Source organism: Pipra filicauda, unplaced genomic scaffold (assembly GCF_003945595.2).
Source record: "Pipra filicauda isolate LSUMZ 115617 unplaced genomic scaffold, ASM394559v2 scaffold183_size1465899_pilon, whole genome shotgun sequence".
Taxonomy (NCBI): domain Eukaryota; kingdom Metazoa; phylum Chordata; class Aves; order Passeriformes; family Pipridae; genus Pipra; species Pipra filicauda.
In genome coordinates this window covers 1,046,066-1,062,663 of record NW_024104291.1, presented here as the reverse complement: position 1 = coordinate 1,062,663, position 16,598 = coordinate 1,046,066, and the positions used below count along the sequence as shown (strand labels likewise).

General features: G+C 44.9%; 1 protein-coding gene across 1 annotated transcript in view; it reads right to left on the bottom strand.

The window, feature by feature from the left end:
• MYO7A (myosin VIIA) overlaps window positions 1–16,598 on the bottom strand; it is a 103,047-nt gene that overhangs the window by 46,748 nt on the left and 39,701 nt on the right. The window contains exons 3-13 of the mRNA XM_027741080.2: window positions 15,795–15,908; window positions 14,621–14,773; window positions 11,737–11,754; window positions 8,703–8,887; window positions 7,110–7,231; window positions 5,000–5,142; window positions 4,785–4,898; window positions 3,818–3,971; window positions 3,079–3,155; window positions 1,590–1,709; window positions 211–353 (exon numbers count right to left, since the gene is read on the bottom strand). Of these exons, the coding sequence (XP_027596881.1) occupies window positions 211–353; window positions 1,590–1,709; window positions 3,079–3,155; window positions 3,818–3,971; window positions 4,785–4,898; window positions 5,000–5,142; window positions 7,110–7,231; window positions 8,703–8,887; window positions 11,737–11,754; window positions 14,621–14,773; window positions 15,795–15,908 (1,343 nt within the window). The remainder of the gene's footprint in view (window positions 1–210; window positions 354–1,589; window positions 1,710–3,078; window positions 3,156–3,817; window positions 3,972–4,784; window positions 4,899–4,999; window positions 5,143–7,109; window positions 7,232–8,702; window positions 8,888–11,736; window positions 11,755–14,620; window positions 14,774–15,794; window positions 15,909–16,598) is intronic.

Below are 16,598 nucleotides of genomic sequence, written 5' to 3'. Positions count from 1 at the left end.
TGTTATAGCCATTATATGTGTGTAGTCTAAACCAGTTTAGGAAATACATTATCTGCTGCAAGTGATTAGCTGTGATAATTTCTCATATAGGAAAAGGCTTGGTCCAGCCTGGTCCAGTTCACTTCAGGAGAGGTGAAAGGACTGCAAGACCTTGAGCTTGGGGTGGCGAACAAGGGTTAAGACCTGGTTCTCCTTTTGCAGGTTTCATACCTGTTCACAGTGAAGTTCTCAAAACCAAAGATGTCAAGAAGGCCAATGGATCTCCTGATACTTTTGAGTTCCTGGGAAGGAGGTCTGTAAATTGCAGCATTGATCTTCTCCACAATCCACACAAAAAGTCGCCCATAAATTCCCTGCAACATCCCAAGGATGGAGTTCACTGAGACAGTTCAGCAGTTTGCCCTGCTAATCTGTGGCACCACTTCACCCATGATGGCACAGGTTTGCCTAAAGCATGGCCAACAACTGGACAGTCCCTGGGGACATGCTCACCAACATTTGTGCCAGACTGTTGGCATGGTTTAAAGCTTCAAAAACCATTATGTAGACCAAGGAAAACAGACTTGAAAGCCTAGATAAAAGACAGTTGTCTTACAGTTGTAAGCAAAAGCACAAATTTGGATAGTTGAAAGTTTTGGATCTATGAGGTCTCTGTGAAGCCAGACAGTATTTTCCTCGGTTTCTACACATATCTCTCTACAGATCAGCAGAGCCATGTGACACTGCCAGCCAAGCCAAGGACATCTTGCCTGGACAAGGTGCTCACTGAAACACTGAGCACTGGCTGAACAGTCTGATGATTTAACTAAACAGCTATTGCTGCTTCAGTAATTCCAGAACTCTGTGTTTAAACTTGTACTAATTTCTACTGTATAAGCTATAGCAGCACTACCATGAGGGGAGCCTGATTCAAAGGCCCATCACCACTAGAGAAGTCAATGCCAGGATTTGCAGACTAGTTAGCTATCAAACCAGCTAGCTTGATCTACCAATTCCCCACAGATATAGTGGGTACCCAAGCTGGTCAAAGCATGCCACCAGTGCTTGTCTTGCAGTTTTACATGAGGCTGTAAACAGCACAGCAGTGATGCACACCCACCCCATCAAAGTTCATCACCCCAAAGCCTCAGGTGATGTTCTAAGTGCTCTGATGGCTGCTGAACTGCTCTATCCCTGTTCCTGTGACATTCAGCTTTTTTTGCTGCTGCTGACAAGCCCAAATCCTGAAATTCAGGTGTGGGAGCTGCTCTGATTTATAGCAGCTGGACCCCAGGGGTCCAGCTATGAACTTTTCCTGAAGCTGAGGTGACGTCATTTCAGAATGCTGGCTCCTTTTGCCAGGTCACCTTTCAGTATAGACAATCTCAAGTCCAGATTGCAAATTTGTTGAAGACCAGGCTACCTAGTCTCCTACCATTTCAACTCTTTGTGCATCCCAATTAGAACATGGTTTCAAGGCCATCTGCTGATCTGAGCTCGCACCAGCACCAAGCGAGACACTTTTCCTATGCAGTGGGTGTTCCAGTCTCAAAAGTGGCAGATTTCTTCAACTTATCAACAGAGGCATAAGGGAATTCCCTAAGACTTACCTTTACAAAAGCGTCCCTCACATCCAGTGCTTGTTCCATGCTGAGAGGGGTGGAGACGGTCTCACCCCTGGTGATTATAGTCCGGCTGGTAAGGCAGTTCATCACATCCTGAGGTTCAACCTGACAGTGACAACATCAGACAGAGCTGCTGACTTTATGACACAAGGTATCCTTACAATGGCCTGGACTACTGTCCTGATTATGCATGGCCAGAGAGGAACAGTGCAGTCCCCCACAGCTGGAGGTATGACTGTTCTTAGCTGTACAGGGGAAGTATCTCAAATGATGACACGGACATTTTCAGAGAGAATAATTAACATTTTTATACTGTATTTGAATATGGAAAGTGTTCTCATGATTTGCTATGAGATATTAATGAGGTGTGGGAAGAGAAGATGAGAAAGCAAAGCCTGGAAAGTTGTATGTTATCAGTATGGATGCAGCTTTGCATCCCCTTGATGCCTTCTCATACTGCTCAGATGAAGTCAGGGAAATGTCCACTCTGGAAGGTACATGAAAACAGCCTGCAGAGAGCTGTGGATCATACTCTGGGACCAGCAGTGCATATGGAGATGAGATGATATCCCTGAGGCAGCCCTGTTACCTCTTGGGGTGGCTGCTGAAGAAGGCTCCAACCACTGCATGAGTGGTTTGACTGAGGGTCATCTCACCTCACTTCAGATACACAGAGCATAAATGATATCTCTGTCTCAGCTACTGTTATGAGCTTTCTTTACATCAATGAGGGAAACACTCTATTTTATGGACTGAGGTATTTTGGATGTCCTTTTAAGAATGATGTGCCACCAGAGGGTCTTTTTCTTCCCATTGTCATGAAGGGGAGCTCAGACCATAGAATAATGGAATCACAGGATAGTTTGGGTTGTAAGGATCTTTAAAGATCATCTAGTTCCAAACACCCTGCCATGAGCAGGAACACATTCTGCTACACCAGGTTGATCAAAGCCCCACCCAGTGTGACCCTGAACATTTCCAGGGACTGGGCACCCACAAATTCTCTGGGCAATCTCTTCCAGTGCTTCATCACCCTCACAGTCAAGAATTTCTTCTTAATATCTAATTGAAACCTGCCCTTCTTCAGCTTAAAGCCATTTTCCCTTGTCCTGTCACTCCTCGCCCTTGTCAAAAGTCCCTCTCCAGTTCTCATGTAGCCCCTTTAGGTACTGGAAGGGGCTCTAAGGTCTCCCTGGAACCTTCTCTCGTCCAGACTGAATAGCTCCAATTTCTTATCCTGTCTCCACAGAAGAGGTGCTCCAGCCCTCTGAGCCTCTTTGTGGCCTCCTCTGGATGCTCAGCTCAGATGGAGACATCCATCTTCACTGCTGCCAGTGCAAGGCACAGTATGGCTTACCCAGGCCTCTTCAGCCTCGTGGTGCAAGGAGAGGCTGGCTCAGATGAAGCTTTGCCACAATACTAGAAACATGGGATCAAGTCAGAAAGGGGATAGCAGCACTGCAGAGCCACTGACCTCCAGCAACGATGCCGCAGTGATTAGCGATGCTGACTGAACAACCTCGCAGGCATCCAGGTTGTCATAGGTCCGAGCTGGTGAAAGAAAGGCACAGGGAAAGCCATCAGCAAGGGACATGTCTCTGCAGAAGGCGGATGGGGTGAGGGAAAGGGTCTTTCTCCACTGCCTCTGTGGGATGTCCAGGCAAAATCCGGCCTTCAGAAGGGAGAGGAAAGTTCACACAGCTGCTGTAGTCCTGCTGCTGGCAGGACCTGTACTCTGCTCTGCCAGACACCCTAAATGACTGATTGGGTAGAAATGTTTCTAGCATCTTAATGCTTTAGGCTTCTGTCTTTCAAAGAGGCTTTTTAAATCAGTGTCGTTTCTGACAGCAGAGCTGTTTGGTACCTTTACAAAGGCATATCCAATCACACAGAAACATGTCAAACACTTCATTAGTCTCTCCTTGTAAAACCTGAGTCTAGTGAATGACCTGTGGCCATATTCAATCTTAATACATTCAAAAAAGGTGGATGTCACTGAGCATACTGCAGCCTGGCAGCCCTGCTGCGGGCAGGTGGAACTATTCCTCCTTTTTTTTCCTTACACACCACAATGAGCACCTGAGTCACTGGCATGGCACCATGGCAGGTGTTCTGGATACAGTCCTCCATCTCTAAGCTTGGCTCCCTCTCAGCATGCAGAATATAAACAGCAGTGGTGCACTGGATCATGTCCCTGTATTTTGTCCTTTTACCTTCATACTGCAGGTTGCCCATGTGCAGGATGGCAGCCAGCAGCTTGGAGATCTCCCAGTTCTCTGTGTCCGTGAACATGAGGACTTTCATAGCGGAGCGAATGTTGGCATACTCCTTGCTATCGTCTCTGCCATCACATGTTGTGCAGTTACCCTGGGGAGGCAAAGAGGGCACACAGTGCATGAGCCAAAGCAAGAGAACATCAGGGTGTAAGTCTAAGCTATTCAGGTCTCCCCCGTAAACCAGCAGATATTTTGTTTAAGGCGTGACGTTGAACTTGTGGATCTGACTCAGCCCTTTGGTCTTCTCTACAATTCAGTGCTCAGTTTCATGACCTACACTTACCCTGTTGTCCCCAGCTACCCTCAGCAATCAGCAGAGGAGAAAAAGCTCGCTTAGATGGGGATAAAGAGCTGGAGGCTCCCACCAATCCAACTAGAAAGCTGTGTTCCAGCCTTGCTGCTGATGTGCCTTAATTACACCTGTTCTATCAGCTTCTCTGGACATCAACACTGGTATATAGGGAATGGGGCTGGAGATCACTGGCTCAGTTGGACACTTGGAGCACATACAGCTCAGCCCCATACGCTGTTGAGAATGTGCCATCCAGCCAGGCACTCCTCCCTGTCCATCACTGCTGTAAGAGCATCAGGTCATATCTAACACCCTGGTTATTTCCAAACAAGTGGCCTGGGCACCATACACCTAAACCACCCAAGCTTGTGTCCTGCTCCATAGGAAATGCAGAAATAGCCGGGTCTAGACACAGAGGTTAAGGGTTTGCACTAAGACTGCGAGGATTGTGGTGGCAGGACAAAGAAGTCCCTCAAACCCTGTGGCTAAGTCTCAGGAAGGTCATAACCAGCAAAGCAGCTCTTGGTTTCAGAAGCACCTCTCTTCTTTCTCCCTTGCTAACAACCTTTTACCACATCACACCACCAAACCTCTGTTTTGCTGTGCTCTCACCATTGCAAGGTAGTTGTAGTCTGTGGCTTTCCCAAGACCCAGCTTCTTCTTCTGCTCCATCGACATTCCCCTCAGCATGCAGTAGAACACGTGGTAATTCCTCTCATCCTGGGCCTGCAGCGGAAGAGCAAGAGTCAGCTCGATGAGGAGAACAGCACCACAAAGGTTGGCTGACAGAGTGACAGCTCCTGCACCTTGGAGGTGTATCACCTTACCTGTCTGCAGACCCGGGACTTCTCCAGCAGGTACTGCTCAATCTTTGCCCCCTCAATGGCTCCTCTCTTGTTGAAGTGGATGTCGATGTACTTCCCAAATCGGCTGGAATTGTCATTACGGATGGTCTTTGCATTCCCAAAAGCTGCAAGGAAGAATTGTGGTGCATTAGAGAGGATCTGATGCAGGAAGGATCATGGATGTGGTCTAATGGGAAAAAAAAAAGATCAAAAGAGTGAGTCTGAGAAGGTAAAAAACAGTCCCAAAGCTTTCCCTTAAGTTTAGCTGGATCAATTTCATCTTGGTGTGGAGAAACAAGAGATATCTCAGATGACTGTCCTCAGAAATACAGAGAGAGGCACAGAGAAGGCTTCAGAATGGGCTGACTTCATCCAGGAAGAAGGGCTAGGCAGGAGGATTTTGGCAGCAGCTGATGAAATACAAGAGAGTTGAGCAAAACCGGCTTCAGTGTGCAAGGTGATGCTGTGCAGGAAATGACAGAGCTGCTGGTGAGTGATTTGGTGACTGAGAGGGAAAGAAAATGGCTCATCCAAAAGGGAAACACAGAGGACTAAGCTGACCTCCAGCTGGGGACCTTTCCCTGTAAACAGACTGTACACTGAAAGGGTCCATCCTCTGTTGGATTTGGATGAGTGCCCTGGCCAGCACACCCTGGAGTTTATGCTCCAGGATTTCGGGCAGGTGATGGAGGTGCATTTGAAATACAGAGCTTCTCTTCCCTGAATCCTAGCAGTGACTAAGTGCATATTCGAAAATGCCCTGTGTGAATGTCATGCACCACAACGCTTTCCCACACTAGTGGTCAGGCAGCCCTGTAGTGCCCTTGAGAGTGTTGCTGCATCTTGATTCATGACCGAAGGAAGCTCCAACAGAGTATATAGGAGGGAAACTCAATCTGCCTGTCTGCTGTGCTAACATTATGCATGGAAAGCTGCTTGAATATTCACATTTCTGTTAATTCCTAGAGGGTTATTCACCAAGCAGTGGAGGTAAAAATCATAGAATGGTTTGGGGTTAGAAGGGACCTTCAAGATCATCTAGTTCCGATCCCTCTGCCACGGGCAGGGATGCCTTCCACTACACAAGGTTGATCAAACTCCTATCCTTAAAGAACAATGCTAATATTATTTTTTAAGGAAAATGATTTTTCTGTATAAACGTAAAAGGTCCATCTGGCATCATGCTGGGGCAAGAGGGTCAGATCACCTATTTAATTTACAGACATCCAATTAAAATAGTGGGGTTGATCACAGTAACAGCTTGCCAATGATCCTATTAAGGCCACAAGCTGATTCTCATTATCTGGTTCTTTCTTGAACTTCCTCTATTTCTTTTTCTGCCTTATGCTGCCATTCACTGATCTTGGACAAAAAAGGTGGGGTTTGCTATTGTGTATGGCCGGCACAAGGTGTTGTGCAGCTCTGGTCCTATAAAACTGATGTTTTATGGAACCATCAAAGAATAGGAATAGGATTTTTGCAACTATGGCCAAAAAAAGCAAGTAATTAGTTAGTTGAATGCAGCAGTGACACAATATTGGTGCTCTGCATGCAGTAATTCCAGCAACAGAAGAGGTGATAAGATTTTTCAAAAGAGCTTTGATTGAACATCAGATACTCAGAAAAGTATTGATCAGCATTTTTAAAATTTAGACTACACAGAGAATTGGGTAAAATTCAGGTTTTTGTTTTGAATTCTTTTAAGGAAAAAGTACTGTTTTAAGTGGGAAAAACACTCTTTAATTCAATTTTAAGTAATAAAAAAATTGAAAAACCAATTTTGGTCAGCTGAAATGCTTTGCTTTCAACAACAGTTGTCAAAAATATTAATGGAAAATTTGACAGCCCAAATCAGAGAATATTAATCTTGTGAAAAATAAATTCAGATGGAAAGAAACCGAATATATTGTTTATCAAAAGCATACAGTATTGATTTTTACTTTTAAAATTTTTAGTTTTATTACTTTTTGAACTCCAAGTATGACATGAGTGACTTACATTTGGTCACATTTTGTGTTTCCTGAATCTGTTTTGTTTTGTTTTCTTTTCTTTTTTTCCAGCAAAAGAATGCCTCTATTATCTGAGGCCTCACCTTCCAATATGGGATTTGCCTCCAGGACCTGCTGCTCAATCCAGGAGTGCTGACCACTGATTGCCGCCAGGAACTGCAGAATCAGTTTTGTGCTTTCTGTCTTCCCTGCTCCGGATTCACCACTGCAAAGACAACAGGAGTGGAGGTCAGTGAAAGCCATGCTGCATCCCTGCCAATGTCCCTCTCTCTGTCTCCAAAGGGACTGCTGTCTCTGTGTCTCTTCTGTTAGCAGAGGCAGGATGAGACCACTAAGGATGTGTTTCCAGCACCCCAAGGACTGGTTGTATGACAGAGGTTACGACATGGTACTGGACAGCTTCCAGCCAAGATCCGTATTTGCTTTGTGTTCCATTCGGCCCAAGCTGTTGCTTGGGTTTGGGTCTCCCCAGCAAATGACATCATTCAATCAGCACTAAGAAGGTCATAAAGCAACTTTCAGGCAGTGCTTTTCCAGGTATGATCACCAGACCATGACTCTGTCTGTGATCCATGGTCTAGCTGTTCCCATGAGACATCATCAAAATAAGATGTCAAAATAAGGCAGACTGTGAAATAAAGCCTTTTAACAGCAGGAGCTTCCACAGGTCCCTGAGGCTTGTTCGAACAAGGAGAAGGTAGGAAAGAAGAAGCTTGTGGGACAGGAAGAGTTATTCCTCAAAGCTTTCTCTTCGCTGAAAGATAACTTCAGTTATCTTGTGATAATACAAGAAGAAGGAACTGGTCAGAAATCTTTTGGTGTGAGTCTCTGACCTGTATGATATATGGAACAGCCAAAATAAGTGACTGAAATAGACCTTTCTGATGTTGTGTATCCAGCCCTGGCCCATGGGTGAATTGCCTCACTTCTCAGGCCACTGGTACATTGCATTGACTCTCCTCTGGGTCCCACATGATGCTTTTTTAGACCTGCAAAATAATCCTTATGTAATGGCCTTTTCAGACTTATGTATGTGAAATACTGCGCATGGGATGTTCCAGAGTTATGTTTTTTTATGCAATGAAACTTAGGGTAGTCATGCCTTAGAGAGATGGGGTGCCAAAAAGCACAAAGACTGCCTGTGGGTTCAGAATTTGATAGTATGTTGTTGAAGGGCTGAGAACATCAAATCCGGCTTATACCATCATTTGGGGCAGATACTGGAGAGAACTGTACCTGTAACTGTGACTACACATTTGTTGGTGCCCAAGGTTGATTAGTCCAGAGTGGAGCCAAGCATGGAGACACCAGCTCAGCAGCAGCGTGAATGACCACAGGTCCAGTGATCAACCTTGTCCCCGGCCCTTCCTTGTGCAAAAAGTATAAATCTCTGCATCTTTGAAGTCTGCAGGAGTATTGAATTTAAATTTTAAAAGATGAATATGAGATCTATTGGACTGTAATAGTAAATATCAAAGGATTGATAAAGCACCTTTACTAGGAACAGAATGACTGCAAACAGAATGACTGCTGACCAGCTCAGCACTGGGAATACATGGACAGAAGATCTAATTCAGTTTCTGATTCTATCTGATAAGCTGTTCCAAATCACCCATGCTGCATCTGCTCAGCAGCTGTTTTCAGGATATGGCCCATTTGGAAACTCACCAACTCACCTTATGATACAACACTGGTCCTTGTTGTTGCGCTGCATGTTGAAATAGCAGTTGTCAGCAATTGCGAAGATGTGTGGTGGCATCTCACCGATCTTTTTGTTGGTGTACAGGCGTATCTGCTCAGGTGAGTAGATGGGTAGAAGCTGGTAGGGGTTTACTGCCACCAGTATAGAACCAGTGTATGTCTGGAGGAGAAGCACATGAAGGTTTATGGGGACAGTGAGGTGTAGCTGAGAGACTGGTAGCTTGGATGGAGCGTGGATGGTGGCCAGAAAAATAAAGGCTTTTTAAAAGCTGGATGAAAGATGATGTTCAAGTCAGAGTTGCTTGCGGGGTGGAGCCTGGAGCAAAACTGGAGCAAAAGTCCCAAACTATCTGAATCAGTTCATACTCAGCCCTGCTCATGCACAGCACGGACTCAAACCTTAATTCATGGTTTGGATGCTACTCAGCTAAGATTCAGAGTTTCAAGTCAAGCTCATATTTACAGAAATATTGCTAGAGCCGGCACATATCCATGCACATCTACTGCAGTGCACAAATAATGAGAAACTAGAGATGAAAGAAACCTGAGGACCATTCCCATATCTCAAAGCAGGACCAGCTGGATCCAAACCATTCTGACAGATGTCTGTCTAACCTTCTTTTATCAATCCACAACAGCTGCTAGACTTCCCTCTGCAATACATTCTTCTCTACTATCGCTGCCTAATCAAACCTCTCCATGCTTCAGGTTAAACCCTGTTCTGTGCACATAGATTGAGCTCACAAATTCCTAACGTATCCCTTCTCAGCTATTTCTGAAATTTTGGAAATGGCCTTTGGTCCATCCCATGCTCTCTGCGGCACTCAAATGAGCAAAGCTGTCCTGAGCCTTGGGCAGCAAAATCCTTTGTAGTACCTTAGTCTTTAATTTTTGCCCTTCCAGAAGCCATTTCTCTCAAGCCTCTCACCAAAGGGCTTGTGACTTCTGTTATCTTGCTCAGAAGGTTAGGAGGTTTGGCCACATCTCAAGCTCAAGGTAGAGAATAAGGATCTCCTTCCCCTATTTCATCTATCTAAAAAGTTAATGTCTAGAGTAGGTGAGTCAACAGGCCTCCATCTTGGGCTAACCAAGGGCCATGAGATGAAGGCTACTTTCACTCAGTGACTTAGAAGGAGCCAAGTCATCTTCTCTAGGTTAATTTTTGGCAACTAAAGCTACAAGACTAATCCCACCTTCCTTTCCTGGTGGAAACAGCTGTGAAAGTGCTCTCAGTGCTGCGTATATTTTTTCAGGAAAAAAAATAAGTAATTTCAACACTAAAATAATCCTTATGGGTTTTTATCTGCGTTAGACTGCCAGTTATCTGCCAGTTAGACTCTGGCACAAGGCAGCAAAGTGGCACAGGTAAGGATGTGTGTGAAAGAGAAAGAATTATTTGCCACCATCTACGCAACCAGCTTGCCACCAGCTCAGGCTTCCTGAAGGCAGCCAGTAGATGGCAATTGTGTCCCATAGTAGGGATGCTGAAAAGCATTAGGGACTCCTCACCTTCTAGTCTCACGGCCAAAACAAGAGAGCAACTGCCTGTTAAGTCCCGGGTGAGGTTCCACTGTACAGTGGTGACTGAGAAAGGGCATGTTACTCTTCTCTGTAGTAGGGGTTACATGCCAGTAAGAGAAAAGAGCACTCGGAGCTCAAGAACAATATTGTCACAAATCCAGTGGGTAGAAATTGGCTGTGAAATCATGCAGACTGGACTTTAGAAGAAGACATCACTGAAAAAAAGGGAGCAGAGAAGTCCCAGAGAAGCTTTCAAAGGGGACAGAGCAGGTAACCTTAGTGCTCAGAAAAGGTGTGAGCTCAATTTCTGAGTGGGATTATGATTCCAAGATCCCTAATGAAGATTCCTTTGAGTCCTGGCTGAGATACTTGGAAGACTGTTTTTTTCTTCATAATAATTACGAGGTTAATTTTAGGGACATTTCTCATCTTTCTTGAGCCTCTTTTCAAAAAAGACTAACTCCTTGCAGAGGTCTCTGAAATCCCTGCATTTCAGTCACACTGGTCTGCCCTGCTCCAAATGCAGCCAGGGAGACTTTTAAAGGTGTTAACCATTAGTGACAGGAATGTTTTCTGGATGCTCTCACTGACCTTTCCCTTGTGATCCACAAAACACTTTGTCAGCATGAACTCTGGTACTATTGCTTGTTTTTGTAGGTCATTCCTAGTTGATAAATACTCGCAATTTGCCCAGTTCTCACAACTAACAGAATGCAAAACTTTGTCCACTCTGCTGATGCGGGGCTAAAGGGCACTTCCAAGGAAATACTATCTCCCTCGTTTCTATTGCTGGGGGATGGCAAAGACCCTCTCTACTGGGAAAATAAAGCTTTACTGATAGCAGGGACTCTGCCATAACTGACCAGAGGAACCACATCCCAGAGCAAATTCATTACTGCCTGCATGACCTACATTTTAATTAGCCCCAAACAAATCCTTTCTGAGCCTGCTTCCCTTGCTACCCAGAACACCATGGCTGTCTTCATCTGGATTGTTATGGGGTTAAAGCTCTACCAAACATTGCTGCATTTTGGCAGCCCTTAGAGAGCAGCAGCAGGCATTGGTTTCATCTCCAGATAAAGAGATTTAACCTTACTCACGAGTCCAAACTCCCCACCAGACTCTCTTGCTATTCAGCATAGTTCTCTTAGTGTATACAAGCCAAACTGAAGGCAACAAGCCCTTATTGAAGTTTTTCTTATTTTGCTGCAGAAGTTTCTTTCCTTCAAGTTAAGGTCATTACTGAGAAGCTCTTAAAGCTTTAACCACATTCACATGTTGGGGACCTTCCAGCTCTGAGAAGGTGTCACAGCTTCGCCATGAGGGTCAAGCTCTGCACCAAAGTGGATGATGCTGTCAGTGCATTTGTGAAGCAGCAGCAATGGTGGTGCAAAGTAAATGAGAAGGCCACAATGGTGAACAGAAAAAAGTGATCCAGTGGAAGGCATGACAATGATTGCAAATGACAGTGCCAAGAGTCATACTTACCCTCCCACCGCAGTTTGTCTTATGAGTAAAATGTGAGGGAGGAGAAAAAGGGAAATTATACTTTATTAGAGCAAAACTACATCTTCCACAAAGCTAAGGACATGAGGAAACTAGAGGAACTGGAGTCCTACTGGAAAAGTCACCCTTTACTCAGCAGGCTCAGAAATCCTCTCAAGCAGTGAAACTTCACCATATTTAAGACAGAGAAAACTATACCACAGATTAAAATACCTCAGGAGACTGGGTATTCCTTACCCACATGGCATCTATATGGTACTTTGCAAAACTGCCATCAATATTTACCACATCCAACACATATCTACTCCTCCTAGTGCCATCACTCTTAACAGGTGAGAGCTAAAGTTGGGTTCCTGAGCTTCCAACTACACACACATAGACAGAGGTGGTTTACGTGCCTTTCTATCTGATACAGAACTCTGTAATTTTGAGAGTGTTATTCTGATTTTGAGATTTGCACTAATTGCTGTGCTGTGCCCAGGTTCTTGTGCTGGCATTCTAAAGCCATTAGTGGTGTGGAGCAATCATAGTACAGTAACCTGGAACCTCTGTGATGCAAATGTGGGATGTGGCCATCCCTTAGGCAGTAGCTCTGCAGGACACAGGACACTGTCACTATGAGACCAGAAGAACTTGTAAAGAAACCGACATGCTTACTGAGTCACTTCAGCCCAAATCACCACCCACGCTTGCCTCCAGATTAGAAGCTGCCCTTTGCATCAGCCCTTATTAGTATGATGTTGCCAAACAACGCTTTGCCTGGGGCATATTTGTGCTCATAATCTCCCTGCATGCCTGTGAATAGCTTGGTGAGGAAACTCAGAGACAGAGCTTTTATGAAGGAGTTCAATGTATTCACAGGCAATATGATATAGCACACTTGAGATTATATCTGAGTATCTCTGATCACTTGCGCTTGCCAGATGGCATGGGGACACCAGGAGAGACACATGGACACCACTGAATAAATAGCCAACACGATCCAAACTTCCTCAGGGAGAGTGGTAGGAATCCACTTTGTGCCACTGCAGGGTGCCCACAAGCAGCAGAAAAAAGTGCAATGCTCAATGGATAAATACATGTTTCCTGAATGAGCCAATCAGCTATAAATTATTGGCCATCTGTACTTCTTGGGTGACATTCAGGCTGCTTGAATTCAGTTATCCACAAAAGTACTACACCTAACCTTGAAGATGGATGTGCTTTGAGCTGGAGGAAGTTGGACTGTAGATCTCCAACCTAAACTTTCCTTCCAGCATAAACTTTCCTATGATATCCAAGCTCCAGACATCTGTAAAGCAACCACTTAATCTGACAGGCACTTCTGTTCACGTAGCTGAAAGGCAGACTTGTCTCTGTTCGCTCCATTGATATCTCTGGTGACTGCCATGGATGCTCAGTGCACACAGAGACACTACCTCAAGCATGAATTTGGGCTGCTAACTTGCTATTCTATCATTATAAATGGCTCTGTCTCCCTAAAAACAGCTCCAGGGAGAAACTTAGTAAATCTAATGTGTGAATAATTTTCTGGTCATGCTTCTTTTTTTCTAAACTGACAATACAGGGGACTTAGACGTCATGCACAACAAATAAGGTGCCTGAGTGAGAGATGAATTTGGGGATCTCTGTTCTCCTCCAAGCTTTGGGGACTTAGGGGTGCTTTTTCAGCAGCTGTATCCTCTTCCTCTAGGATTTGACTCCATCTCTGAGGAGAGAGGGGTGTTTTCCAGAGTTGGGACAAGAAGCTCTCGATCATATGAATAGTCTATGTAACTGTGGTGTCTTCTCCATTACTGCCCAGCTTAATCCAAAACCATCCTATCAAAAGGCACTGGGAATCAAGCAGAATAAGCAGACTCAATAAATAAAATCCTGGCCATGCTCTGTTAGCTTCTGCTACCTGGGAAGTCTGACTGTCTTGCATTTCCCTCTGGCCTGAAAATCTAGAGCCTTTTAAAAATTAGATGCCCAGATGGCTTTGAAAAAGCCTTCAAAGTAACAGCAGGCACTTACCTGAATATCTGAAAACTGTAGGATTTAAAAGCAATACCAAATTTTCCATTTTTGCAAAGGCTGTTTCAGTACATTAGCTAGCAGCAAACACAACACACACTCCGAATTTCTGTCCAAAAAATGTGCACAAGACAACACAGCATACAGTACACTGATAAAAACAGCACAGAGTCCTGTCCCCTTGGGGAGGTGGTCTTTGCAATGCTATCACAGAAAAGAGATGCAGTTCTGACTGGCTTCCTGTAAAACCCTCAATTTATGAATGTCTGGTTGGGTTGGCAAGGCTGCACTGGGTTCACTGGGCATGACATGACTGAGCTGACCTAAGGAAGGACACTGCTGTCCCCAGGGATCAGCTGTCCACATCCCAGACAACCCAGAGCAACAAGTCATAAACACAGATTGGGAAGATTTTTTAGAGTTGTTTTGGGAGTTTACTTACTCCCTTGTTCCCAGTTATTTCATGAATGCACCTCCTCAACCTTCTTCCACCTCTTCCACCTCCAGAAATAGTTGTCTTCACCCACTTAGGCTGAATGAGTTAATGGTTCCAGGGGAAAAGGCCTGAGTTGAACTGGCTATTCTATGTGCAGAAAGTTAATGCACATCCCCAAAACTTCTACAGGGACCGTACAGCCAGGTAACAGGGACTTTGTCCATTATCTAACCCATGCAGTCTTTCGCTGGGGCATCCACAAGCTCTGCAATGTGTTCTCTAAAGTCAGAATCCCTCCACCACTTGCAACAAAGAGAATATAGAAACCCAGTTCAATCAGAGTTTCTCCCACATGGGTTCCCCAGTGCTAAGGAGAGCAGGGGGTGGAGCGCAGAACAAAAGGTGGACACTCACATAGATGAGGTGCTCCCGATAGCGGATCAGCAGGTTCCTGAGAATTCCCGCTTCATTCAGGTCCCCCAGGCGGATCATGTCCTCCACTCCATGGATGGAGGTGGGGTGCATGGGTTTGATGTGGCTGGCATTCTGTGGGGAAATCCAATGCTCCTGAGAAGAGAGCAAGGACAGAGAGAGATAAGTCAAATGAGAGACCACTGGGAAACAGCCCACCCCAAACATAAGGACCAGATGGAAGAACATACATGGGAGAGCATCAGCACACATGCCACAGCTTCTATTCCTGGGGCAAGGCAGTCATTAATTTGAAAGATTCATAACAGAAGAAGGAAAACATCTTTTTATTGGAGTTTTATTGGAGCAGCAAGAGACATGAGACATGAGCCATCCTGGCAGGAGCCTCCTCCAGGGCAGTACAGTCATCCAGCACATTAGGGGAGTTTATAACAAATAGCAGATTTGTTTTCCCCTTCACAACCACATTTTTACATCACTTTGCCACAAAATACTGTTGAGAAGAGAGAAGATGATTTAGAAAAGGAGAGAGGGATGGTCAGGGGTGGCAAAATCATACTTTTATTGGCAGAGTGTTGTTTAGACTAACCACTTCTAAAGGGCTTCAAAAGCCACTACGAATTGTACACAAGAACCCTGCTAAACCAAATCTCTTTCTATTATCCTTGAAGGCAATGAGAGCAGTTACAATTATCTCAGTCAGAAAAAAACTAAAATTATGAAGGACAGAGAGCCACCTTCTGCTTGTGATATAGACCTTGCTCTAAAACAGCTACCATTGCAGAAAAATAGAGGTGAGAAATTGAAAGAAAACCAGTGTTTGGGCACATGTGGTATTGGTAGGAGGTTAGGAAGGACTGGATAACAGCACAAGAACAGCAGGTTGAGGTAGGTTTGTCCAAAGCACTATCTAAATGTATTTTGGGGGTTTCTGTTACCACTGTACTCTAGAAGCTTCTTAACGTTGCACTCCCACTACAGCCATAAAAGTAGGGACACAACACTATCTTGTTTTTACAAATAGAAAACTATGGCACAAGTGGCTTGACAGGACACGTGATAAGTCCATAACAAAGCCAATCATCATGGCCCTGTGACCCCTGGCCCAGCCAGGCCATAGAGCTGTAGAAGGGTCATCATAACCCCTTGTACGTACATTGCCTTCATCATCCACAACCTGGATCTGTCCAGAGTCACACAGTTTAACCACCGCTCCAATGGGAACATCGAATTCCCGTCCAGTTTTGAGGTCCATCCACACATAATCCCCCTGGAATCAAAGAGAAGATAGTTACATTCAGGGCCGCAGAAAGTTCAGCATCCCTTGGGATAGAAGTTGCTGACATTTGGTACTCAAATCATTAGTACAAGTCAAATTACTTCCTTTGCAAACCACAAACCACCCCTTTTCACATGTGCTCAGGAAAGCAGATGCTTTGGATGTGCCACTTGGGGCTATGGCTTAGCGGTGAACACTGTGGTGCTGGGTTAATGGTTGGACTGATGATCTCAGAGGTCTTTTCCAACTTTTATGATTCTATGAAACCCACTGCAAGGTATCAGCAGCAAGCCATGTCCACACAGCATACACCCCCTGCACTCTTTCTCTGTTTCTCAAGCTTCTGAGTGGTTATTGGTCACAGAATGCATCGAGCAGAAACAGGTTACAGGGCAGCGATACAGGCAGAAAAACGCGCCCAGACAGAGGTTTTCCTCTGCGTAACATACAAACCTAGAATGTCACATTTAGGAGGTGGTTCTGAGCTCTGCTAAGCCCTATCTGGAGGCTTGTAGCACAATTCTTCCTTGCAGATAACCGCTATCAAATATACCCTGGAGACTGCTGAAAAGGGCATGACTAAAGATGAGTGAAGAACATAACCAGAGAGGCAGATATATGTACTCCTTCAGGAGTTCTCCCAGCTACAGTGATATGTAGGTGGGATGTTTGCATTTAACA